Below are 25,104 nucleotides of genomic sequence, written 5' to 3'. Positions count from 1 at the left end.
GGAAAACCTTTCACTGGTTTTCACTTTTAGTAAAATATATCCAAATGCACATTCTTTAAAACGAAAATTGTCTTAAATGTTTGTACTTTGGGTCAACTTTTAATCGTCTGAATATTAAATATCAACTCTATAGGATACAATATAGAGTTCAATGAGGCATCTGATATATGGATGATAAGAAAGTTGATATATGGATGATAAGAAAACAGTTATCGTCTGCGTGCTAGATGCATTGAGTCAAAGCCTGAGCAATTTTGACAAGGGCCAAAATAGTATGGACAGATTACTGGTCAGAGCATCTCGCCAGGGGGGGGTGGGGAGCATTTGGGGGGGGGGGGGGGGGGGGGGGGGGGGGGGATAGGGTTAGGGTACCCGAGCCATCCAAGGGGGCTCCACCTCGCAATTTAGAGGACTTGAAGGATCTGATGCAAATGTTTTGGTTCACAATCAGTGACACAATTGTGGGTTTTGCAGGTGGTCATAATGTTTTAGCTCATCGGTTTATGTTCCATGACTGGTTTGCCTGCAGTAGAGCATAAATTGGCGATTCAAGCTTTTTGACAAGTAATAGACACTAGGGGGCGTCCTTGTTCTGCCAGTTGAACAGTATCCTAACAACGTAACCAGAGGCATGTGAACAATGTAGGCAATGGAACTGGTGTGTGATGTTTTCCAGATTTTTTTTAATGTTAAACACCGTAGATATAATGATTACATTTAAATTGCATTTAAATAGACTAATAAATTGTATAGTGACAGGCCTAATGCATGCATCGTGTGATTACAGTAATTTACACACTTAAAACATGGTTTTAAGGTTTAGGCCTATGGGTATTGATTAAAAGAAATGATGCGTAGTCAGATATGTTCTCGAACCTGGCCAATTAATAATCTAGAGAGTTACAGCAGATTAGGCGTTTCAGGCACTCTCAATTTCTATAGTTTTCTTTTTTAATGAGATATTTGGCTAACAGTGATTCTTCAAAATATTCAAATGATTACAATAGTCTCATAACAGTAGCCTATGACACAACTACCACTTGGGGCTGGTTCAATTTATGAGGGAGGGAGAGAGAATCCTTGAAACCTCCCCCCTCCAACTTGAGTGCTCCTGCCTGATCCATCTCGCGAATATCAAATACATGGCGCCTCCATGTTGGACACAAACTGCTTGTCGGATACCATTTCTTTAAAAAGTGAATTTTATATGACTGGAATATTGAAACTGTCTTCACATTTGTTTCATAGCTTGAGAGACGCTTTATTTCTCGTTTTTGCACAATTTCACCAGTATTCAATAACGTCAAATTTATGTGAAATGCGAATGGAACAGCAATGTTAGCTGGCTAGCAAACTCGAGTCTCTTGTCGTATTTCTTTTTTTTTTTTTTTTTTTTTTTACTAGCTGGCTTGCGAACTATCCAGTTACATTACGTTGGAGTGTGTTCTTCCCACACTAGCCTTGGATGTTGCTAACAAATTAAGATATTTCTAGCTACAAGGATATTCTGAGGTCGGTGGAGGAATTTTACGTTTGCCAAACCACCACTAGCTTGCTAGCCAGCTCACCTAGCTATCTGGTTGACAGCTAGCTTGCTAACGCAATAGCTAGCGTTCTTGAACAAGCTACTTTAGCTAGCTACCAGGTAGGGAGAGAGAAAATAGCTACCCACGTAGGTAGCTACCGAGCTAGCTGTCTGAACATTCATTAACCAAGAGGAGAATAACCATCTGTCTCAATGGACCATACGTCCATAATCACACAGGTTTCTAACCCCAAGGAGGAAGAGATCATATCATTCAACCAGGAAAAGGGTAAGTAGTGGCAGCCTATAATATAGCTAGACTAATGTTGATCATAACTAGCATTAGCTAGCATTATCAGCTAGCCATTGTTGCGGTCCTGTATCTATTGGGCGTGCATTTATAGTTTACTAGTTATATTTAGGAAGCTCAGCTGGATTCTAACTCATGAAAACAAAACGTTGTACTGCAATATATTGTGCACATCTTAAGGGATGAGAGAAGGTTAGTCGGTTCGAACAATTATGTGCAGTTTTAATTCCGTAGTCCCCATTCGGTTCCGATCATAATGTTTAATTGCAGTTTTATGTCATTGTACAATACTAACATGATTTATACAGACCATTTGTTTTACGGACATTCAGCTAGACTTAATTGATGTATGATGTGTTTGGCTTCCTTGCCAGTAGTTTCCATAGTCGAGGAGTGAAATATCATGTAGTGGGATAAACCGCGACTGTGTGTTTTTACAACAGGTCACTTTATTTCTGTGCATGGCATTGATAATATTCTATGAAGGTGTCGGCCGTGATGAGGTATCCCGTTTTATTTCACTGTTAAATATTTAGCTGGATATATGTCAGGACTACAGCTGTTATGTCGCCCCATAATAATTAGAGTAATCAAGTAAGCCAGAGTTTTGATGTGATGTGGTGGTGCAATACTAGGGTCTGAAAGGTAGACTTGAATATGCTGACATTTACCCACAATACTACAATGTACATTAAGCCTTCCTTTTATCTCAACTTGGATAACGTGTTACATTGAGTACACAGTCCTAAAGCAGCTTTTCCAAGTCACATATACCCCAGAGAAGGACACCATGTTTCCAGATCAGAGTGTGTTTGTTCATGTGGCCTTGTGACAGCACAGAACTAGCCTACAGCTTAAGCTTTAAGGTCCTATATGTGAGAATAAAGAAAGACTATTTGCCGACACAGTAGCCACAAAAAAGGTTGTTTCAAACAGAAAATTACAAAGGTCATTTAGGATAATCGGGTCACACACATTAGAAGGCTTACTCATGCTCATTGAAAAAACAATGACGGTGTCACCTATTTAGAAGAACAGAGAGAGATACAGACCAATAGAAAATGAACCTCATCCAGGCTACTCTCTGGTCCTTTTTCATAGTCAGATGACTTGATTGATATGTTTAACCTGAGCCTGAAATCAAAACAAAATGATTTCATTCAGAAGTGGCTTTGAGTAGATAACGCTGTGATAAATGACTTGTGCTGTTGTTTCATTAGTGGACATCGCTTTTGTTGTAATCTTGTTAACGATTAGCACTGCTCAGACACCGACTGTTGCCTGGGTGCCTGCTGATGGCCAAGCATAAATTGCTCTTGGTGCAATGTAATGTGCTAAGGTTGGTGATGCCCCAGTACTGTTTAGAAACACATGATACAGTGGTATGGAACTTTGGGAAGATGATGCACATGTTTATTATTACAACCATACACTGTCTATGTGGTGCCCTCATTACTGGCTGCAGAGGGAGAAATGTTGTGTTCTTAATAGTCCAGGTTAACGTTTGAGAGCTGCTTGCTCAGTGCATAACTCTGATGACATTGTTCCTCTCCCCAGTGATGCTGGCCCAGAGAGCAGAGAAGGAACAGAGCTGGAAAGTGTCTCTGTGGTTGTCATATTTGAGGGCACTCACACAAACACACAGAGACACACACACACACACACACACACCAACATCCACATTCCCCACACTTCAAGCTCTGGATGAGTCATACAGCATTCTGCCCGAGGGTCCAATGCAAACATTAACATTATAACGAGGATTGGATGTCTACAATCTTTTTTTGCCCCCTTCTTCTAGAGGACACTCCAGTCTACTGGAAAGAGCACATGCTTTGCATAGATAGGCAGAATAAGTCATTTTAGCATTGAGAGCAGATAGATCAGTGAAAACTGACAGATGGCTGCATGCATTCCTCTGTGTCAAGACTGACATCAAATTGGACTCGCTGTTTTTGGTTAGAAGTGTTACCCCTTAACTATTTGTCCTTGCAACATGCATTTTATTATTGTTTAATGTTCAACTCCTCTCTCCTGGCTGGCCTACCCAGTCATGACCAAGATTCCTGCAAATCATGTGCCCATGTCCACTGGCATAGCCATTGGTGTTCAGAGTGAGAGTGGCATTTGATTGGAGCAACTGTAAGGCCTTTCCCATAATGATAAGCCAAGACATACTATCTCAGATTAACATATGGATAATGTGCTAAACAGTAGGATTGGGTGATTCATAATTGTATTTTCAATTCAGACATTTGCGATTATGATCATTGAAAACTACTATTGTGCCGCATTCAGATTTGCGACGATGCTCTAGTTTTGTCTCGTGTTCTAACTCAAGTGCACCTTTACAGTGTTCTAAATCCAGTGCACCTTTACAGTGTTCTAAATCCAGTGCACCTTTACAGTGTTCTAAATCCAGTGCACCTTTACAGTGTTCTAAATCCAGTGCACCTTTACAGCGGTGTGCTTCCGCCCCTCCCTAAAAGCCCAAAGTCTCTCTAAGTCATGTGCACGTTACAGCCCCAGCTCATTTATATTGGGTTGTTGTGACTACATAGCTAGCACTCTGCTACAAATGCTAGTCAATGGGTCGTAAACCAGTAATGTTCCTGACTACTGGTGTGTATTTTAAGGTGAGGGTTAACCCCAGTTGAATTGTAGCCTATTTAAAGTTCTGCAACTTTTATTTATTTAAGTTCAATAAATGTATTTCCAAAGTCAAAGAGTAATCACTTTGAATAATGCATAATTATTGTGATTTTTGCCATTATTGAGCAGCCCTACTGAACAGGCTCCAAGTTGTCTGGACAGAAGTTAACCTTTGCCCTAAGTGGACCTTTTCTGGATTTCTGCCAACACAAGTGGCCCCCATCCCCACACTGTCAACCTGCCAGGTCAGGCTGTGTAGTCTAAAGATAGACCAAGTGCCCCTCTGAGCTCTCGGTACTGCAGCAGGGACCATGAACACTCAGTTTCAACCCTAGCACAAAGTGAGCACTTTCACTTTGATCATAACTTTTTTTTTTCTTTTCTTTCCGCCCCCCCCCCCCCCCCCCCCCCCCCCACCATCACATACATTATCTTTGGCATGTTAGCTTGTAAACCTCCATATTATTGACTACTGTTGACAGGGTCCAGAAAAGCTCCTGTCTTTTCACTTGAGGACAATATAACAGTTCTTTGCACCCATTCGTTGGGCAAATTGTGAATACAGTGTTGTCTCCTGAAGTGGTGGACTCAACAAAGGAACATTAGGAAGACATCTTTGGGTTAGAGGGGGGATTTGAGCTATTCTAAAGCAGTTACTCAATGAAATTCAAAGTGCCCCGCCTTCTTGTGACCCTCAGTTCCTCTGTGGGTTAAGTGAGCTCCTCTTACATGATCACTGACCCTCCTGAAGATGACTCCCCTGTAGTAGAACTGAAGCACCCTTTTGGAATATGGTTTCTTAAGGAGGCATATAGCAAATCTTCATGGACTGCTGGGACCAAGCCTATCTATTTTCACTGTAACATTTCAATCCCACAGCCAAGGATTCTTGTTTACTACTCACATTTTAAAGCGATAGCCTAGTTTACTTCAAACACCATACATATTCATACTTTATATAGTGCCATGTACACATATTCACTAGGGGTGGGAATCTTTTGGTACCTCCGAATCGATTCTTGGGGTCACGATTCAATTAAAAATCGATTCACGATTCTTGATTTTTAATCAAATTTCGATTCAATATATGCTTGATTCCAGTTTGCTGTTTAGTGTTACTTGTTTCTATTTGACTGTGATAGGCAGTTAAGTGTTGAAGAAAAAATCCCAATGCATCAAAATCTTGAAATGTATTGTTTTTCATGCAGTTTAGTAAACTTATTGGGTTTTTTTTAAGAAGAAGAAACAGAAGAGAGAAATGTGCATGTTGCATACATTTTGTCCCTGCTGCAAACACTTTTCATTTGAATGTTCTACAAATTTATTTGTGGACCTGATGGACTTTGTAACTGTGATACAGTAGTGCAGACCTATGCAATACTGGCCTGAGGTAGCAAACCAGCATATAATCATCATAACCTTGCTACTATTATTCACTGTACATGTAGGTATGGCATTACTTTGGGATATGTTTCTCCTAAACTACTGTAATCAAAACCTACACATCACAAAACATCACAAATTTGACTAACATTTTTCATAGTTTGAGAGGGGGACAATTCAAGCAATCCACCTTTCCCCTATTATGTTCTGTCTGATACAATACCAGCCAGTACAATACCAGCAATGAGCAAGACCTGGGGAGCACCCAGGCCTTGCTCAACCTCACAAGCATACGATGTGTCAACAACCACCAATCCACCCACAAGTCTGGGCCTTGACCGCAGTCCAGTCTGCTGGCCTGCTGGGACGCTGAAAGAACATGTTCTCCTGAGGCTGTCAGACGACCACACTGTGGCGGTTTCCACATCTAGACCTACTCCCTAATAACTTATTATGGAGTGTGTCAACAGTTTTCATGTGGACGGAATACAGCAGTATTGAGAGGAGGACTGGTTCATGGCTCTCACAGTGCCTCCTGACTGCTGGTAATTGAGGAGGGCAGTAATAAATGTCTCAGCTGGTCAATTGACTTGGAAGTGCGTTGAAGGTTATTAAGTAAATGATAAGATGGCGTCTGTCTGTGTACTCCGTCTTTTGTGATGTGTGCTGCATCCACTTCTACATATCCCTTGCCATGCATACAAGCCAAGGCCATATAATAAGATGATTTTATTAAGCGCTCCAAAATCAAGAAAAGAGGCCGGTTGCCGTGTCGAGTCACAAGGAAGATAAGGAATGCATCGTTGTCTAAGAGTGTCATCGACAGTTTAAACAGAAAATGCGATGAAAGGAAAGGGCAGAGCAGACTCCTGTTATATTCGGTACTTTCCCCTAGATTGGCACTCATTATGTGGAAGCGTTTGGCAGCTTCTGGAATTTCCTACGCTTCCTGTCTTATTCCCCTTCTCTGTGTACATTTCAAGCAAGGCTCCTCCTGTTGGTTTTTGACTGTCCTGGTAACTGGTTCTACGACTGGGTAGAGCCAGCAGCCTGATATAAGCTGTCTGTTGACCCCCTCTGAAGCATAGGCAGTCGTCCCAGTAAATGAGGTATCTTATCTGATGAAGACCGCTGCTTTATACTGAGGAGGCCAGCTCACTGACTGAGGCCTTGTCACGTCAGAAGCTGGTGATTGGAAACATCGAATGAGGCCTAGCTCCTTCATCGCTTGGTTCCCCACAGTGTGGTGTGTTGGCCTCAGCATCCTAGATCTCCCAGGGTGGGATTGAAAGGTTCTCGTGCCACAGAATTAGATTGGAGTACTCGGCCCAGCGTGCCGCAGTGAGAGAAACTGATTAATTTGACTGGATGAAGGAGAACGGTGGATGGAGAAAGGCAGAAATGGCGGGGGTGGAAGGGTAATCACGCGGTTAGCTTGCGATGTTCCATTGCTTAGTCACAGTGTGAATGCTTCCTGGACTGTTTGAATGTTTCCACACAGTGACACTAGATTAAAATCATTACTCAAAATCTGTATTAAAAAAATACAATAATAATATTTAGTATGGACGATGTCAGAACAGACGAGAGATCTTTCTGTATCTGGCAGTCCCAAGGTCCCATTTTTTTGTGTTCCTTCCATCTTTTTAATGTCTTGGAAAAGTAGAAGGATCATCTTGCAAGAACCGAAAGATAGGTCTTGAAAGAATGGTCAGACCCTTTGCAGTGTCTGTATATTCATGTGCAGGGGTTGCCTAACTGTATAAAAACACCAATAAGAGCCACCAATAGTAACCTAAAAGTGTGTTCAGTGCTGGAGGTGTTGAGATCTAGTAGAAGAGGGTTCTTCTTGTCAGCCTGTGTGGAGCAAGCAACGGGGGGGAGGTGGTGGCGTGGGTGGAGAGAGAGGAGAGGAATGCGACCTTGTAGAGGGTTCCGCGGGAGACTCGTAACACCCCCCCCCCACGCTATGTTCCTGCTGCCACTACACCCACTCACCTGCCACATGAAAGAGTGGAGGGCCAGAGGGGAGACACAGACAGACAAGCTTTCAAAATGGAGTCAGTACCTCTGACCAATAACTGAGAAGGGCCATGGTGGGGGGGTGGGGGGGGTGGGGTTTAACAGTCACTGTTGGTGTTCAGTTTCCAACTTGTCACTATTAATAAAGAACTGGTGTCTGATTTAGGCTCTGCCATGCAACCCTGGAATGAGAGAAGGGATTTCTAATCAGGCCAGAATGCTCTGCCAACCCAGACTAACTATGGCTGGTGATGTCATCGCTGCAAAGCCAACGCTGCTCGATCAGGTTCTTTTCTGATCGGTGGGCTTTGTTAAGGACAGGTCTACACCGCACATCTCTGCTGACTTCTGCTCATTGATGTCGCGGTGGGAGGCTCTCACAATAACGCTGCCGGTGAGCACGTCACACTGTTGGGTGCTTCCGGCCTTTTCCATTGCATCAACTTTGAATGTGTCGTGTTGGAAGTTCAGGATAAGTATTTACATGGCTGTCACACGAGTTTTAGGCAGCAATGAACAAGAATAAATATGTAAAGTTTTGCCTCCGGAACTTTTTATTTTATTTTTATATAGTCTAGAGTCTAGACACATAGACACACAGCAGTTTTTGCCTCATCTTTTTCTCCTCCTACTTGTGTTGACAGTTTCCCAGTCCAACAGCAGCATCAAGAAACAGAGGAGTCGGGGCATCTTCAGCACGTTCTTCTGCTGCTTCCGTAACTACAATGTGGAACCCCCCGCCACCAACAACAGCACCAGCTCCCTGCCTCCACCTGTCGAGGAGAATGGAACCCCTCCCAAAGTGAGTGACACACGCCAATCAAAGTAACCTCACTAAGTAACTTTGTAAAGACAAGACCCATAAGTAGCAGCAGATGTTATCAAGAAGTATCTTGGAGAAACATAAATGACTATTGTTTTGACGCCCCTGTCGACACGTGTTGTAAAAGTGTGTGTATTTTCTCTTTTACTTTGTCCATCTGTTTTTGTTTTCTTCCAACCTCGTGTGACCCTCCCTCCCTCTTTTTCTCTCTCGTGTTGTAGTGTGACCAGGTCGAGGTCATCCCTGTCCCTAGTGTATGTATCTATTTTTCTCATGTGTCTCCCTGTGCATGCCGTATGAGTGACTGGAGCCCTCAGACCCTCTGCGGAGGAGGATTGTTGGGGTTAAAGAATAAGTTTGCACCTGCGGTTCAGAATAATCCCTTGCATGAACGGTGTGCAGTATTGTTGCATTTTTCCCTCTCGACTAATGTATTAACCATGTTAATGTTAACCCCATAACATACCTGTAAAATAATCGCGGAAAGATACGTGCCCGCTAAACTCCACCAAATTATTTTGCAGATTAATTCGGAGTGTGTCAAGCAAAATTCAAGGCCTTGAATCTGCTCTTAGTGAGGGACAGGCCTGAGCTCATTCATCTCATTAGTCAAAGAGGGAATTAGAGCTGAGCTTGTTATCATGGGAACCGTCAGTTAACAGTGTTTAGTGAACTCCTGGTTCACTTATCACTGCCTCTGTTGAGCCCTGGAAGGCTATTAAATCTGGAGGTTTTTATGTTGCACCCTGGACTGGTACAGGAAATCAGATTCATTAGTTTAAAGGTTATAGATCTGACCAATTACAACCCCTAATGTGGTGTTTTGTGGTCTCAAGGAACCTTTCATTAGTTCTTTTAACCCGAGAGCACCACATTAGCCTTCCATTTTGAATCAAAGCCGCGAGCACAAAAGCCTGGACATATTGAGGTATATCTTTTCGCTGGCTGTCGCATGACAAACAATGTCAGTCGTGTCCTGTGTACTTCAGCTGTCTCAAATCATCAGAATTACTTCTCTTCTTTTTACCTCTATTGCACACATTTCTTTGCTTGCAGTGGGCCTCTAACAGTACCATCTGTGAGCTTCCTGTGCAAGGCATAGCTGCCGTACAACCCCACTCACACACTACCCATCGGGACTTGATGCTGGGTCCCTCTGAGTCTTCTCAGGGAGGGAATCAGCAAGTGTAGTCCGTGTTGTACTTGGAAAATGGAACTGTCTGCGTCCATGAACCTCTGCATGCCCCTCCATGCTATTAGAATGTGTGAGTTGGTTTATTTAATCTCCTCAGATTAGACAGAAATCTGGGGGGATTAAAGACAGCTTTCCATTTTCTGGGTTAGTGTGTGCCATGGCTTGGGAACGTTGTGACTCGTGAAGGGGGATACCTGTTATCTCAGTCAAAAACCTAGGTCGTCAGGAGAAGCCTGTCATGCTTCTGTGAGTCACTATTGACTCTGCTCCCTAATCCAGTTAGCCTCACACATTCATTAATGATACTAGTGCCATCCTTTCTCACTCTCTCACTCTCTGTATTTATATGTCTCTCCCATATTCTGTTCTCTCTCTCTCTCCTCAAGCCCCCAGCCAGATACCTCTTACCAGAGATGAACACATCCGACTATGGCAGGAAGTGTGTTGTGATCGATCTGGATGAAACCCTTGTCCACAGTTCATTCAAGGTATTATGAAGAAAGCCTGTTATGAACACTTCTATTTGGCTTTGTCAGGTTCCTGCATTGTCCCGTTAAGTCTGCCTGAATTCATTAGTCATCCATGAGGACAACTGGTAGAAAGAACACGGTGAAACGTCATTTTCCTCCAGCAAATCTCCTTCATGTTATCATTTATTAATATTACTGTCGGTCCTTACATGTAGATTTGTGTTCTTTTAAGAAACAGTAACAGTGACCTTGGTTGGCCTTGTCATTATCCACAACTCTTTTGTTAATCCTGCCCCCTCCCCTTCTACTTAGTCTAGTTTCTCCAACTGCCTGTCGTCTGCCTCTCGTTCTACTCCTAGTCTTGTTTTCCACCGCGTTTGAGGGAGGAGGAGAGGGCGGAGGGGATTTGTTTTGGTGGAAGAAGGGATAGGAGAAGATTTGCTTTCTTTCTTTAAACTGAGTTGGCGTGTTTCCTGTGGAGCCGGAGAGCTCTGGCCTCCTCTGCTGTGTCATTGTGGTACTTCACTCTCTTCCCAAGCCCTGATATACTGCTGTTTATCTCTCCCGTTTACAGCCCATAAGCAATGCTGACTTCATAGTCCCTGTGGAGATAGATGGCACAGTTCACCAGGTACGGTATGGATTCCGCACACGTCTTAGCAGAAGCCAGATAAAAGGATGTACTACTCTCCTTATTGAACTTCTGAGCCTTGGTGAAGCAGCTTGTGTGCCTGCTGCCTGTGAGGGAGTCTGCAGGAGGAGAGAAGGGTTGTAACCCTGTTCAAGTAATCCAGGATAGGCTGTGTGTATCCTGGTTGGCCTATTCATGATTACTTGCACTGGGCAACAGCCACTTGACTGGGAAGATGAAGATGATGACGACAATGGGCTATTACAATCCTCTCTGTCAAGACCTGAAAGTCAAACATGGCACGGCCAAAGACTAATCATACATGGACACATTCACATTCAGAACTAATACAAACACAAGGCACAAACGGTGTCTACGGAATACACAGAATCTCTCGAGTTTCTCTGTGGCATGTAGCCAGCTTTGTGGCCACTCTGTGGTCCTGCAGGGGAGCATTTGCATGTCCCGTTCTAAGGCCGGTTCTTGTTCTGCAGGTGTACGTGCTGAAGAGACCTTTCGTGGACGAGTTCCTCCAGAGGATGGGCGAGCTGTTTGAATGCGTCCTGTTCACAGCCAGTCTGGCCAAGGTACGTGGAAGCTGGTGTCCGTCCCGTCATTTCCATCACACGGTAACAGTGTGGCTCCCTTCACGGGTCCCATAGTGGTGTGGTTGTCACGGTGTCAGGGCTGTCTGGGTCTGCGTGTTCTTATCTCTGTCCTAATGTTGTTTGCCGTCCTTGTGTCTTCATGTGCATCACTGTCTGTCAGTGTTGACAAAGCCCCGGGTAAGTGTCTCAATGTGGCCAAGACGCCTGCTTTCAGTGTGCTCTGTGTCCCTATTGGGCGCGTTAGAGCAGAGACCCCCCCCCTGTGTTTGTCGGGCTTTGAGCTGGGGTTGGTGTGTTAGACGGCAATGAGTGAGCTTAGATTTTTCTTTGCAACTGATTAGCTTTCCAGTAAAGCCTTCCTTGCTCTGCTCTAGAAAGGTCTTTTCAGGCAGAAGAAACCAGATTGCTGCTAGTCCAATGCTGAGTCTTATCAATTGTTTTTAGGGACACTGTTGTCTGGTATGTGTCCCTGTCTAACAGTCTCTTTGATCTGCTCAGTATGCTGACCCAGTGGCAGACCTGCTGGACCAGTGGGGGGTGTTCCGGGCCCGACTTTTCCGAGAATCCTGTGTGTTCCACCGAGGGAACTACGTGAAAGACCTCAGCCGGCTAGGCAGAGAGCTCAACAACGTCATCATCGTTGACAACTCCCCCGCCTCCTACATCTTCCACCCAGAGAACGCTGTGAGTGTCCTCCACTCTGGGCTCTCGCTCTCGCTCACTCACTCACTCATATTTATATATATATATTATGTCTCTGTGACTGGGAGTTGGCTTCACCAGAGCCTGGTGTCTCAGTTAACCTGTCAGGTTGATTGCAGCGACTAACTGGTGGGGCTGTGTCCTCTTCCTCAGGTCCCGGTCCAGTCTTGGTTTGACGACATGAACGACACCGAGCTACTGGACTTGCTGCCTTTCTTTGAGGGACTAAGCAAAGAGGAGGAGGTCTACGGAGTCCTGCAGAACCTGAGGGGCAGGTAGCAGGACTAGACGACCGGCACCAGCAGTGTGCTTCTCTCAGTATCTCTCTCCCTCTCTGGTCCTTTCACTCCACCACACCCTCTCAGGCTCTGGCAGAAGCACTTCTCCCTTGAAGCCCCTCCCCTTCCCCCCCATGCCTCTGCCCCCGAGGGTGTGCTCTGGAGCCTCACTGTGGAGGCCTGTCAGCTGCTCCCTTGTTCGGGCCTCCTGGTGGCTTCTCCTGACAGAATGCACTTCAGATGCTGGAAACATGACACAGTCTCAAGAAACGTGTACCGAGTGTTGTGGTCCGTTAACTTAGAGACTGGGAGGGCACATATTAAGAGAGGACTGAACTTAAGTCTTCGTTTGGAAACTAAGAAACTGTTTTACATTTGGTCAAGTGCTTGTTTTAAACCAAAAACCTATCCTTTATCTGGGGATTTTTATTTGTGATAAAAACAAAAGAACAGTTCTCAATCTGTTTTTTTGACCTTGTTATTGTTGCTATGCAGGCAAGTTTTGGGAGGAGAAAGGACTGTGATTTTTTTTTTTTTTCCCTGACCGAATCAAGTGCCTTTTATGAATGTTTTTATGGGGAGATATTTTGTACATGGCGTATTTCCAGAGTACTTCAATCTTACTTCAAAGAAAGGATATGCTTTAAAGGAGAGACAGAGATGTCTTTTGGTAAAAGCTAGTTATTTTAGCTGTTTGTTTTGACATCGAAGGCTGGGTACAGATCTCCATTGTATTCTCTATCTTTTTCCAGTTTGCTCGTGCCATCATCTAGAAGTGATTTCATTTTCTCTTGCTGTCATTCATTAAACTTAGCATAGTGTTTGGTTAATTTTGAGAAGCAACGGACTATGTTTGCAATTGTGAAATTTAACCTACAGTGGCCCCATGTTAGTTTCTATGAGATATTTGGAAAACGATCTCTGAGTTTCTGATATTGTGCCATTAATATCCCTTATCAGTATATATATACATACATCATTTATTTCTCAGTTAAGCTAAAAGGTTCTGGTATTTCATCAGTAAATTATATTTTTCTTTGTTAAAATCCAAAATTACCATTTAAGTAGACTAGACTGCAAATTGAGTCAGTCCATCTTTTTGTGTAAAGGATAAAGGATCCTGCTCACACATTTGGATCCTCGTTATTCATTTAAACAATTTAATTTTTACCAGCATACAGTACCAGTCATTTCTATTTGCACACTAATTTTGAAAGCTGCAGTTATATTGGTCTATCCAATAGGAGGAGCTCTGAAACTCACCTTTGCAATACACAGTTGCAAATATATTTCTCTTGTTTCACATGAACTGGTCTTGTACAGTTAATGGGTAGAGTGCCATGTTTTATTACAAGGGTTTCTCCTGGAGAAACCTGTCTCTGCAGAGCATCTAGTATAGGAATGGTCAAGGTTGAAACCACACTGTGCTGTTTCTGATTTCTGACATTCAACAGTGGTCCGGTCCAGTCCAGTCCGTAGAGATGGCGTGTGGATGCAGTCTTCACACGCTGTCTTAACAGTTCCTCACCTCAGTGCCTAAGTCCAGAGGAGCCGTATACTCTTAGTGCTGTAGTAACCATGGCAATAACCTTTCGGGAGCTTCTATCCTGGGTGATTGTTTTAGGAGTGGGAATCAAGCACTTGACGGCTAGCCATACAGGTTTGGTTGTAACACATTTGGGCACTGTAAAAGGACCACACAGCACCTCATCATGGCATTGATGCCTTACTGCCTGCTCAGGCATAAAGCAATTCTCATTCACAAATTCCAAGGTTGCTACTGTATGTCAAGAGTATTGTTGGTAACACTTGACTCCAAGTATCTTCATGTGAAGTGCAATAAAGCCTCATATGTGTAGAACCTTTTAGATGCATTAGTGTCCCAAGGTCCTGTATGAGACTTTGTCATCCTTCATAGGAGATCCCAGTCATTTTTACACTAATATTACTGCTCCTATGGGTATATCATAACCTGTTGTTGTTGGCGTAAGCATTTGATAATGTTTATGAATTGCTGATGAGGGTGTTGGTTTTAATGCAATGTCTTTCATAGGAAGTGTACTGGTCTCTATCGGACTGACTTTCTCCTTAACTATCGTTCGTGTCATTGTGATATTTTTCTAGTTACCTTTGTCAGTATTTGGTTTGGAAAAATTGCATATTATTACCCATTATATCCAGCTGCTGTTGTTCTCCCCAAACCCCCTGCCCTCTCCTTTCAGCTCGGTAACATCCCTTTCACAACTTTTGGTTGGGTTGCTCCTTAGGGTCTCCACCTCCACGACAGGGCGCTGTGTTCTCGTATCCTGGTTGATATACTCACTCTGACACTTGTTCACTCACGCCCACTTAAGCACATCACTCTTTTGAACACTGAAGTTGTCCAATACTGATTTCAAAGTCACCTACATCACATTTTAATGTCTGCCAACCCCCCCCCCCCCCCACCCGGTCACCATTTCTTATTACAACATTTCTCGGTTTACCTGTGAGTGTATGTTTGCCCCCAACTTCCTGAATTAGCTGTCTTTTCAATTGTAATAAAAAGGCGTATTGGAAATATTCTTTAATGCATGTCTTGTGAACTTAATTTCCAGTTTTGTGCTATACGTGTGTCATTATATTGTATGTTAATTTAAACCAAAGGATTATCATAGAAGACTTGAGGGACAGTGTGAGCTCCCTGACGGCTTCCTGTTTCTTTTCACGAGTCCCTTAAGGCCACGGGGAGGGATGTTACTGTGCCCTGTTTGCAGTATATTTTTTATTCATAATTTACAACATACTTCCTTCCAAACCTATCACAATAAAGCACCTTTTTATGAAATCTAGTTCTGTTTGTACTGCGTGCCTCAGTGTTACTTCTGACTACAATTACTTCAGCAATTGTATTGGTTTCTGACTAAAATAACTCTTCACTGGAGTTAAAAGGAGACTGATTGGATGGAACACTTGTCAGCCCTAGTGACCAAGTGGGGCCAATATAGACTGTAAAAATGTACAGTTTAGTAGTGAATGTAACCAGACATCAGATCGTATTTGTAGCAGTCAGGACCTGAACTGAAACCTTAGTTTGAAGAACCAATTGAGTTATTAGCCTCGGCAGGGACTAACAAACACATCTTCCTCTGTCATTGCAGATCTCAGACTAGAATCCTCAACTTCTTTTTAGACATAATACACTGTAATGACCCAAAATGGTCTGTACTGTGATGGCTTAGTGAATGATCGGACAGATCTATATATCTGAAGTAAAAGACACAGAGCACACAAACAGCTGACTATGTTTATCAGATTGTGGATTCCAGAAAGTTTAGCCGTGGCCAAAAGTATTGGGGTGAAATTTTGTGTTTGCAAAGCTTGCTGGGCTTTAAAATGACTTCTAACATAATTTCAGTTAGTCATATCAGCACAGGGGAAAGTGTGAACTAGTTTTAGCCAGGTGAAATCACTATCATTCTGATTGGATTTTAAGAGCAGATTGACTGCTGTAAAAGAGGGGACTATTTGCATAGATTAAAAATGTTCACCCCAAAAAAGCTAACATATGAAATGTGCCTTATTGTATTCCAGTATTCTATAGAAACATGTGAAAACATTTTCCTCAAATACTGAACCAGCAAACTTTGCAAAACACAACATTTGTCATTGCCAAAACTTACGGCCACGACCGTATACAGTCTTGGGTAAAGTAAATGATCGATGTCAATCCTGATTGAGGACATACAATCTGAAGTTATGCTTATTGAAGTGATAGTGAAATTTATAAAACAAGGATTTGAATAAAAAGCACTTAAATAAACAGTATAAAATTCCTCAAGGAAATTATGGACATCTGTCAGTTAAAACAATTATAATATATTGAAACCGCAACATTATGAAATGAAAATTTGATCAAGTACTCTTAATACATACATGCATATTATTTTTCCTGATCTCAATTGAAATACAAAAAGAGTGGCCCAAGAAAAAAGTAAAAAAATACATAGTGTTTAAAAATTAGTATAGATTCTAAGTTAATATTTGAAGAGCTATAAAATAAAAGTCAATAAAAATGCCAAAGCCACTAAAGTTTCATCTGTAGTCCTGAGTGATAGTAGAGAGGTAGAAGAATGTCTTGGGCACACCGTGGAGATGAGGCCATTTACAAGCCAGCAACTTAGTTAGCGTCCATGACCATCACATGCACAAAGAGTCCAGCAGAGGGTAGGACGTCTCCATTCTTGTTCAGCAGAGGCACTTGTCTGTATCCTGTGGGCACAGACATGCCTTGGTCAGTCAACTATGCAGGGACCGCAGCGAAGAGCTAACAAGGCTTTAAATCAGTCTCTGTATATCATTGAGAACAATGCTCTTCTATCATTACAGAGGATTAAAAAGTGTCCTTGTGTTACTACTCTTAAACAAACATCAGAGTTAAAGTCGTAACTATTTCCTACATGTGGCGGACACTTCCTGCATACGTATGTGTTTTTCCAGGTGTTGCCGCTCCCTGCACAAGTCTATGTCTGTCAAGCTAGTAAGATTAATAAACCTGTCTTGTTTTAAAAACATTTTATTTAGGAAACGCAAGAAAGCTTACTCACCCAACTGTAAACTGGTCAATGGCAGGGTGTACTGCGCAACAAAATCATTGTACGATTTGGAGTCATAGTCCTCAATAACAAAGCGCACCATCGCAAGCTCTGGCACGTGCACATTAAATTTGAAGTTCTCATTCCATTGTGGGTTAAAACCTAAGGAAACATAAATGTTTACACACATACACACACACCATTCTATAAAAATGTAGAGGATGGTGCGTGTGGGTTTGCATGCGCGAGTTGGGTGTCAGGATGAAGAGTACCGTTGTTGTCAATGTGCTTGGTTTCTTTCTGTGCCACGTCAGCTGGGACGCCGTACACCTCCACCCTGACTAGAGGGTCCACGATGGAAGTCTTTTTCTGGTTTATTTTGGGAAGTTGCTGGGCAGAGATGACCTGTTAACAAAATAGTGTGGCTGTTGCATTTACCAAGTACATGTCACATCATTGCAATACTAAAAGTGCACTTACAAACTGTACATTTGTCTCCCAAATGCTCATTTACAAAAATAATTGTAATTTTAAAAAAAACATCAGTTGGGTAGTTGATTAATATGAATGCATGTCGCACCATGATGTGGAGGGTTTTGTGTTGCAGCCACTCTCCTTTGGTTAGAGTGAGGGGGTTGAACATGGAAGCCTGGTCTCTCAGGAACGACGGCTTCAGAATGTACCCACTCTTACCATTGGTCTGGAATTTCCCTTGGTTCACATTCATATCTTTATCAGGGGTCTGGAAGTTGAGGGCCACTGTAAATAAGGGAGAATGAGATGTTGAGAAAGATAATGGGACAGGTAAAATCACTGATAGAAGGTTCAAAGTTCAAACTTTCTCTTCTCCCTCCCTTATTGTAGTGCAATTTAAGATGCTTTGAATGTTTAGTTGTTATGTGATCTTGACATCACATCATTCTGTTATTCATTCAGTGTTCATTTGGATTAGATGTGTTTTCTCTACCAATCTGGCAGCCTGCATTCCACAATGGAACAGGGTTGTAGTTAGAGGAGTCTGTCCTGGACCCTGCTGGGTAGATACGGCTTAGCTTATCCACATTGTGACGGACGTAGTTATTCGCTGGGGAGGAAAGAGACACATACAGACATCAGGAGAACCTAAACCACAAGCAAAAGTAGTCTGACCCCTGCTGCTCCTTTAGCCAGTCTCGCTTATGTGAATGTGAAAGTTGGTGACAAAGTTTGTATGCAGAGGAAGATAAGCTCCTGTTTATGGCATTATGACCTTTGTGAGGTTTTCCTAACCTGACTCCTCTGCAAGTCTCACAGCTATCCCCTCCTTGAAAGAGGCCATCTCGTAGAACCCTTGGTGAGCTTTAGAATCTTCAAAGCTCTGGAAGTGCACACTCTTGCAGTAGACCACCATGTTCGACAGCTCATTTGCTAGCTTTATCTTTTTTCCCTTCTGCAACAAAATCATAGCATGTTTTAGGCCAACCGTTAATCAATGGCATTGCGCCCTGTTCATTAGTTTTAACATGCTGTAAAAATGAGCACCAAAGTATTATCCAATGAAATGCTATTTTCCAAATGTCTCACAGGTTAGTCTCTGGTAGCGTGTTCCTCTACCTACCTTGCTTTTCTTCTTCTCTCCCTTATTCTCTTCATCATCTTCATCGTCCTCTTCTTCTGTCAGAAGGTCTGTCTTTACCTCTAATGGTGCCCCTTGGGCAAAGCAGGCCTCAAGTTTATTTAGCCGTTTTCCTTTGATCAAGATCTTTCCTTTCAGTTCCTTAAAACACACAGAAAGTAGGGTGGAAAGGAATGTCAAATCACACACTGATCTCCCCCAGAAAAGGAAGTTGGAAGAGGAACTCTTCCATTGCAACCGAAACCATACTGGATCATTTATGATATCACATGTGTATCCCTTCTTCCCCACCTCCCATCCCACACATACAAACACACCTCTGGGGAGGGGAAATGAGTAGGCATCTTGTCTCCCAGGGGCTTGGTAATCAAGGCACTGCCCAGGATGGAGCTCAAGTGATGAGCCATGATCTTCTGCTGTTCAACACTACAGTGGTTTTCCAGGGACAGGATGACAGGGTACTGAGAGGTCTGTGGATAGAAAGATACCCAATCACAGTTCGGATAGGTCTGATATTCTGGACTCAAACAGCGTATCACATCTGCCAGATATTCACTGATGAGAGGAGTGCCTCCCCTTCTGTGGGTTTAGAGGACGAGGACTTGGGTTTAACTGGGGTTTCCAGTCAGACAGACGCACCTTGAAGGCATACTCCTTAATTGCTTTGATGGTGTCTTTGAAGAGGATCTTGGAGGTGAGAGTGTAGCCATGGTAGATGACAGGCTCTCCATCAGAGCCATCCCAGCAGTCTAGCTCCACACAGCGGCAGCCCTTGATGAGGGCCCTGCAAATGTCAGAAATCCTTCAGTAACAGATTGAAACCCATGCTGAAATACTATCAGAAATATTTTCAAATGCTTGATTGATCTTGTCTGGCATTTAAGTACCAATAATAGTGTCACTTATCCAAACCCCACCCAACTGCCACTCTAAGGAAATTCTCCAATTATTAAACATGGTTTAAGAGGCCAACCCTGACCTGATATAGGCCTCTGTGCTGCTGGGGCCTTTAAGCTGGTCCTCCATCAGGTAAGTGTTGTGGGATGAAGAAATGAAGTAGTGGTTAAAGGGCTGAGTCATATCCTGGTACAACTCCTTGTGAGCAGGCTTGAGGATCATTCCCTCTGTGCGGTGCAGGTACATCAGGAAGCCATCTTTGGTCATCATCTGCTTTTTTTTGGCTGCAGACATCCAAGACAACAATGGTGGTAAGTTACGGTATGCACATTTCAACTTTGCAGCCATTAATAACAAACACGGTCAACAGGCCTCTGTCACTCTTACGCTTACCGTTTTCATCCAACTCATACTTCTCAATGAGTTTCTGTGCATTCGTGAGTGACACTTCTTCCCTCTGTTCCTTAAGCAGGAACTCCAGAAGGTTCTCAGCATTCATGAAGCCAGAGGTTTTGGCGTATTCCCCGTAGATCACATCTATCTCTTCCCGATGGGTCATAAGTTTGTAGAATTGTGTAATCTCCTCCCCCTCAAGATGGCCAGTTTTGGATGTGTCACATTTCTAAAGAGTATATTTGTTAAAATATACATTTAATAGTTACAGATTATTTTGAATATTACATGTTCTAGAGCGTCTGCTAAATGACTAAATGAAAATGTAAAATGACAAAATGTACGAGCGTTATACCACCCAATCATATTACAGTGTAATTTATATTACATCACCTGGAAGATTGTCCCTGCATAGCGGTCATCCACCTCTATGTTGATATGGTGCAGGAAGTCCTTTAGCTCTTTCAGGTTCAGCTTGTTGTCAAGATTCTTGTCTGCTTTTTTCATAGAATTGAAGATCCAACTGAAGCACTTAGTTAAAGAACAACTGAACAGATAATATGGACACTAACCATACATTTATCTCATGATGTTATGTACAGTGCAGTTACACAAGACTCCTAAAAGCTTATACTATATTGTCGTAAGAGTAAATGGATACTGCTCAGAATTCTGCTGGCTAGTGAGGTTGCCTATGTTGTTGATGAGCTTCTCCAGACTGGTGACCCACTGCTTGGCCTCCTCCTCTGAGCTGGCCATCAGGTCCAGGTTCTTACGATGACTTTTAAAGATGATGGAGAAGCAGCGTTTATCGACCTTATCCTCGGTGTACTTCAAGAAACCTTCCGACTGGCGGCCAGCTCGCACTGCCATGATGTCATCCATGGAAACTGGGGATGGGAGGAGACAGACAGCAATAAATGTTGACTGAACATATTCTACATCAGGGCTGGCCAAACCTACTCCACCAAATCTATTCTCCAGTAGATTTTCACTGTAACCCCAGTTGTTGATTAATCTTGTCAACCAGCCAATTCCTAGAGTCTAGTGTGCTGGATAAACATTGAAATGAAAACCTACAGGACAATAGCTCTCCAGGAACTAGGTTTAACAGACCAGATCTACATAGAAAACGATTGAGAAAAAATTAGGACAGGGGCTGTGAGATAAGAAACAGGAAACCTGAACACTCAAGTTAAGAGGGTTTCCTTTCCTTAGTATCTGTTTCCCAGGAATCTGTAAAACAGTCACACCATGGGGTGTTTCCGCACACGTTTGTGTGAAGTGTATTGTGCTTTTGTGTCAAATTACACAATAGATCAAATAATATGACCTACTATCCAGTGTTTAAACACTTATCAAACTAAACATTTTAGACTCAGAATTTTTACTGAATGTTAACAACTATAACCTAAAATACCTATCCACACAAATTGCCAACACCTTCTGACTCACAATGAACTTTGACTAAGTGCCATTAACCCACTTTACCACAGTCATATTAAACTATGGTTGGCAACAAATTAAATATTAAATACCATGAAATGATTAAGGTGAGGAAAAGACTAAACCACCTTTTAGTATTAAATACAGATGTCAACCAATAGGATTATATATATATTTTTTTTTTAATAATGCCACAATAAAGATTTTGGCCGCTCCCAGTCTCACCATTCCCATGTTGGTGACAGAACAATGCCTGTGGGCTCTGGAGCCATTGTTCTGTACAAGGCTTGGTTCCTCCTCCAACTCATCTGATACCTCTACTGTAATCCACTAGCAATGTGTTTGCTACTAAACACATTTTTCTAAGAAAAACACTAACAACATAAAAATTACTGGAGAGGATATTTATACACACACACACACATCTATTTAAACAGAATAACAAGTATATGTACGGAAAACGCTACGTGTTTTATGGCAAAACTGTTCCCTGCCACCACAAACCCAGAAAGAGACGGGAGGAATGGAGGTTGAACAGAGGGTCCACTCACACACAACACATGGGTTGGAAGTGCTGCAGCACTTACATGTCTGGTTTGACTTAAAGGTCTTTTTGGATTCGTGCCACATAGTCATGCAATCCTCCTGTAGCTTGAAGAAGCGGGTCTTCTTCCAGGATGGAGACCGCACTTTCAGAAGGTCTCCTCCTACAAGTAGGAACTTGAGGTCGGAATCTCCTTCCAACCCTGTGGAGACAAAACAAGTCAAAACAGTACAAGACTTGGTTAGTTCCCTGAAGGTAATTCCAAAGTGAACATTCCAAAGTGAAAATAGAAGTTTCACTTGAAACATGTTTTGTGAAATTCTCACAAAGCCCTGCTCATCTCAATATTTTTTTGTTATTTTACGCGGAAGGAAGCGATTGCTCCCCATCTACCCAATTTACTTGAAAACTAATGTGGCAGAACACAGCTTTTTTTCATAGCTGTTACTGTGCGCTAGACTAAAGTTCTTCTGACATCAAGTCAACAACACTGAACGAAGACACACCTGTAATTGTTAAGTTTTGTTTACATCCCAGGTTTTATATACTGTACCTAAAAGCTTCACATTTACATGTGTTGTCTTCTTGATTCTTTTATTATGGAGTGATTCCTCGGATCCCGAGCGCTTTGGTTGTCTTTGTAAGCACTGCATGACTTAATTCCACGATATAAAACAACTTCTGAGAGGTCTCGATCGACGTACGCTTGGAGTCTCTTAATCTGGGCGTGTACTAGCCTACTCAAAGTTCACAATTCTTTTTACACTGCTTGCCATAAGGCAAAGCCTGACCTCGGTTCAACCGATAAGAAAACATCTGTTTGCCCGTCCAATACCAGCCTTAATTCACTTCTCGTTTTAAAATGAAGTCCACTCCGTATGCCTTTGTGGTGAGACAAAATATGACGACGTTTACTTTGCACCCATCTTATCTGTGTCTCCCAGGTAAATACTAGCTGTCTTTGCGAGGTTGTTAAAATCGCAGGCTGCAGCACTGACAAATCATCAGGTGAGTCTAGGTTGCTAGAAAGCAAACATTCCTGCCACGCAACCAATCTTGCACTACCAGTATTTTTAGGGCCTACTATTGCAGGTTAATTTGCTTACTTCTATTGTATTACGCTATTTGAGGATACACATATAGGATAACACATATGACATTATGTTTAATGTAACATGTTATTGATACCTGAAAAAGTAGGCTATAATGAGTATACATGGTAACCTAGTCCGACAGAATAGTTGGGCAACTGCCCCCTCTTGCGGTGTTATGGATAATGGTTAGATAGTGACATGGATAATCATTTAAATGCAGCTATAGTACTCCAGATTAAGTTGCAGCCCACGTACATGGACATAGTGACAGACAAATCCCTTGTCACACTATCCAAAGGGTCAACACAGGTAACCCATAAGACTGAGTTGTAGCCTATCACAGTAAAACCGTTCCAATGAATGAGGTCAGTTAAGTTCTACACTGATGTTGATGCTGGGCCCAAGCTCAGTCAAATTAACATCTATTCCGTCTTTCATAAAACATGTTTTCTTTTTTCTTGAAGGCCTTCTATTTATTGGGCTGCAGCTATGGAAACTTGGATTAAAAAGAATGCAGAGGAGCCACACCTTATAGGCGTCAATGGAATGACACCAACACCTTTAGTAATTTAAATGGTAGCCTAATAGTTTACAAATAACAAAGTAACAGGCATCTTAGATTTATTTAGCCTAACTCATGTAAAATAGCGAAAGAGAAGCTATGGGATAGCTACCCATGAATGCCAACATGTATGTATATACTATAGGCCTATAGCCTACTGTTGTTTTATCAACAAGTATAATTATACCCTGGATTTCTGCTCATGTTGTGGATTCTTAGACACATTGTGAGATATTTCACGTGTAAAAAGAAAATGATGACATTGATAACACCGGAGACATTGATGCAATTGAATAAAGATTAAGAAACAAATTAGATTTACCATGTTTACAGCCACTTCCATTGGATTCCATTCTGTAGAAATGTCTCGTTTTCACGCTATTCACTGTCAAATAACTCTTGGATAGTTGTGTCCCTTTTCACGCTGAAAGGTCACAACACGCACAAAGGCGCCATAGCAATTGCAAATGTTTGAAATCAACAGCGTACTTAAATATCCTATGAAATGCGAAACGCAGTTCAGGACTTGTTACACCCAAACAAGTGCTGCCTCTTTTAGGGCAAATTTGTTTAAGCTCAGCAGCCACTCCTCTATGCTTCAACACCGGTTTGACAAGCCTATGAGTTGTTGATGTGATGTCACAGGTTAAACTTGTCTTAGGCTACTTGACCGTGTCAAACTGCTTCCTCACTTAATTTGATTTTGAACAAACACTCCTACCTGAAAAAAATTAATGAGCCATATATTTTCTTTCAAATATGTTTTTCATTAGTGCAATAAAATTTGCCCCACGAGCCAGAATTGGGTAAGTAATAAAGCAGTACAAGATGGTTAGTTGGTAATTGGCAATGGTCAACAGCTCTATCATCCTACTTTGAATTAAAGAGGGATAACACAGAGCACCATTACTTTTTGGATGAAGAAATAAATCTCTTCGAATCTTGACAGAATCCAGGCATAGATTTAAAAAAGATCTCATTTCAGAAGACCCTTTGAGGTTCTCACAGGAAAATGGGTTAGGGTTACAACAGGAAGTCTTTGATTTCCGTCTCTTTTTTTTAATTACCATGTGTACTGTACAGTAGTTTAAATCAGGAACATATAACAGGCCGGTCTCTGGGGTAATGGTAACCCTCAGCAGTTTCCTTTTAGGTCTGGCTTAACTCCAGCGCAGAGTCAGCAGAGGGATGAGTGACCTTGAATACAGCATCAGTTAGTGCTTCCGGGAAGTGTTTTTGTTCTCCAAATCCATCATATTGCAGGTCCAGAGAAAGGGAAGAAGCAGGGAAACGGTGGTGTATTATTGGGGTTTAGTTGTAATAGCAGTGATTAATTATTTATTAAGCACAATTAAAAACCCAGTAGTTGAATCTAATCAA

The 25,104-nt window shown here is 42.3% G+C and overlaps 2 protein-coding genes across 4 annotated transcripts; one reads left to right on the top strand and one right to left on the bottom strand.

Moving 5' to 3' along the window:
• Positions 1-1,191: 1,191 nt before the first annotated feature.
• Positions 1,192-15,426, top strand: LOC136959306 (CTD small phosphatase-like protein). 2 transcript variants are annotated; one of them, XM_067253607.1, is made up of 8 exons: positions 1,192-1,814; positions 8,537-8,694; positions 8,937-8,969; positions 10,297-10,398; positions 10,955-11,011; positions 11,506-11,598; positions 12,118-12,303; positions 12,475-15,426. In XM_067253607.1, exons 1-8 carry the CDS (start codon positions 1,739-1,741, stop codon positions 12,598-12,600), a joined length of 831 nt encoding a protein of 276 aa, XP_067109708.1. In that variant the 5' UTR covers positions 1,192-1,738; the 3' UTR covers positions 12,601-15,426. The 2 variants fall into 2 exon arrangements, with proteins under 2 accessions (XP_067109708.1, XP_067109709.1); XM_067253608.1 differs by lacking the exon at positions 8,937-8,969.
• Positions 15,427-15,556: 130 nt separating this feature from the next.
• plcd1b (phospholipase C, delta 1b) lies at positions 15,557-24,267 on the bottom strand. Of its 2 annotated transcripts, none has more exons than XM_067253605.1 (15): positions 24,047-24,267; positions 22,112-22,270; positions 20,740-20,968; positions 20,472-20,601; positions 20,079-20,307; positions 19,768-19,969; positions 19,428-19,572; positions 19,106-19,258; positions 18,771-18,929; positions 18,443-18,602; positions 18,141-18,257; positions 17,754-17,932; positions 17,446-17,578; positions 17,186-17,335; positions 15,557-16,850 (listed from the first exon to the last, which is right to left on the bottom strand). In XM_067253605.1, the coding sequence occupies exons 1-15, from the start codon at positions 24,075-24,077 to the stop codon at positions 16,759-16,761; spliced, it is 2,268 nt and encodes a 755-aa protein (XP_067109706.1). In that variant the 5' UTR covers positions 24,078-24,267; the 3' UTR covers positions 15,557-16,758. The 2 variants fall into 2 exon arrangements, with proteins under 2 accessions (XP_067109706.1, XP_067109705.1); XM_067253604.1 differs by lacking the exon at positions 24,047-24,267 and adding an exon at positions 22,622-22,745.
• Positions 24,268-25,104: the final 837 nt, after the last annotated feature.

Source organism: Osmerus mordax, chromosome 16, assembly GCF_038355195.1.
Source record: "Osmerus mordax isolate fOsmMor3 chromosome 16, fOsmMor3.pri, whole genome shotgun sequence".
NCBI classification, from domain to species: domain Eukaryota; kingdom Metazoa; phylum Chordata; class Actinopteri; order Osmeriformes; family Osmeridae; genus Osmerus; species Osmerus mordax.
Note: the sequence above shows the minus strand (reverse complement) of the source record. Positions and strands in the feature narration are given on the sequence as shown.

Coding starts and splice junctions, on each gene's coding strand:
- LOC136959306 (XM_067253607.1), top strand. CDS start 1,739: ATGGACCATACGTCCATAATCACACAGGTTTCTAACCCCAAGGAGGAA. Junction 1,815..8,536: donor ATCATTCAACCAGGAAAAGG/GTAAGTAGTGGC, acceptor TTGTGTTGACAG/TTTCCCAGTCCAACAGCAGC. Junction 12,304..12,474: donor TCTTCCACCCAGAGAACGCT/GTGAGTGTCCTC, acceptor CCTCTTCCTCAG/GTCCCGGTCCAGTCTTGGTT.
- plcd1b (XM_067253604.1), bottom strand. CDS start 22,721: ATGCAGTGCTTACAAAGACAACCAAAGCGCTCGGGATCCGAGGAATCA. Junction 18,258..18,442: donor GAGACTTGCAGAGGAGTCAG/GTTAGGAAAACC, acceptor TTTCCTCCCCAG/CGAATAACTACGTCCGTCAC. Junction 16,851..17,185: donor ATTGACCAGTTTACAGTTGG/GTGAGTAAGCTT, acceptor CTGTGCCCACAG/GATACAGACAAGTGCCTCTG.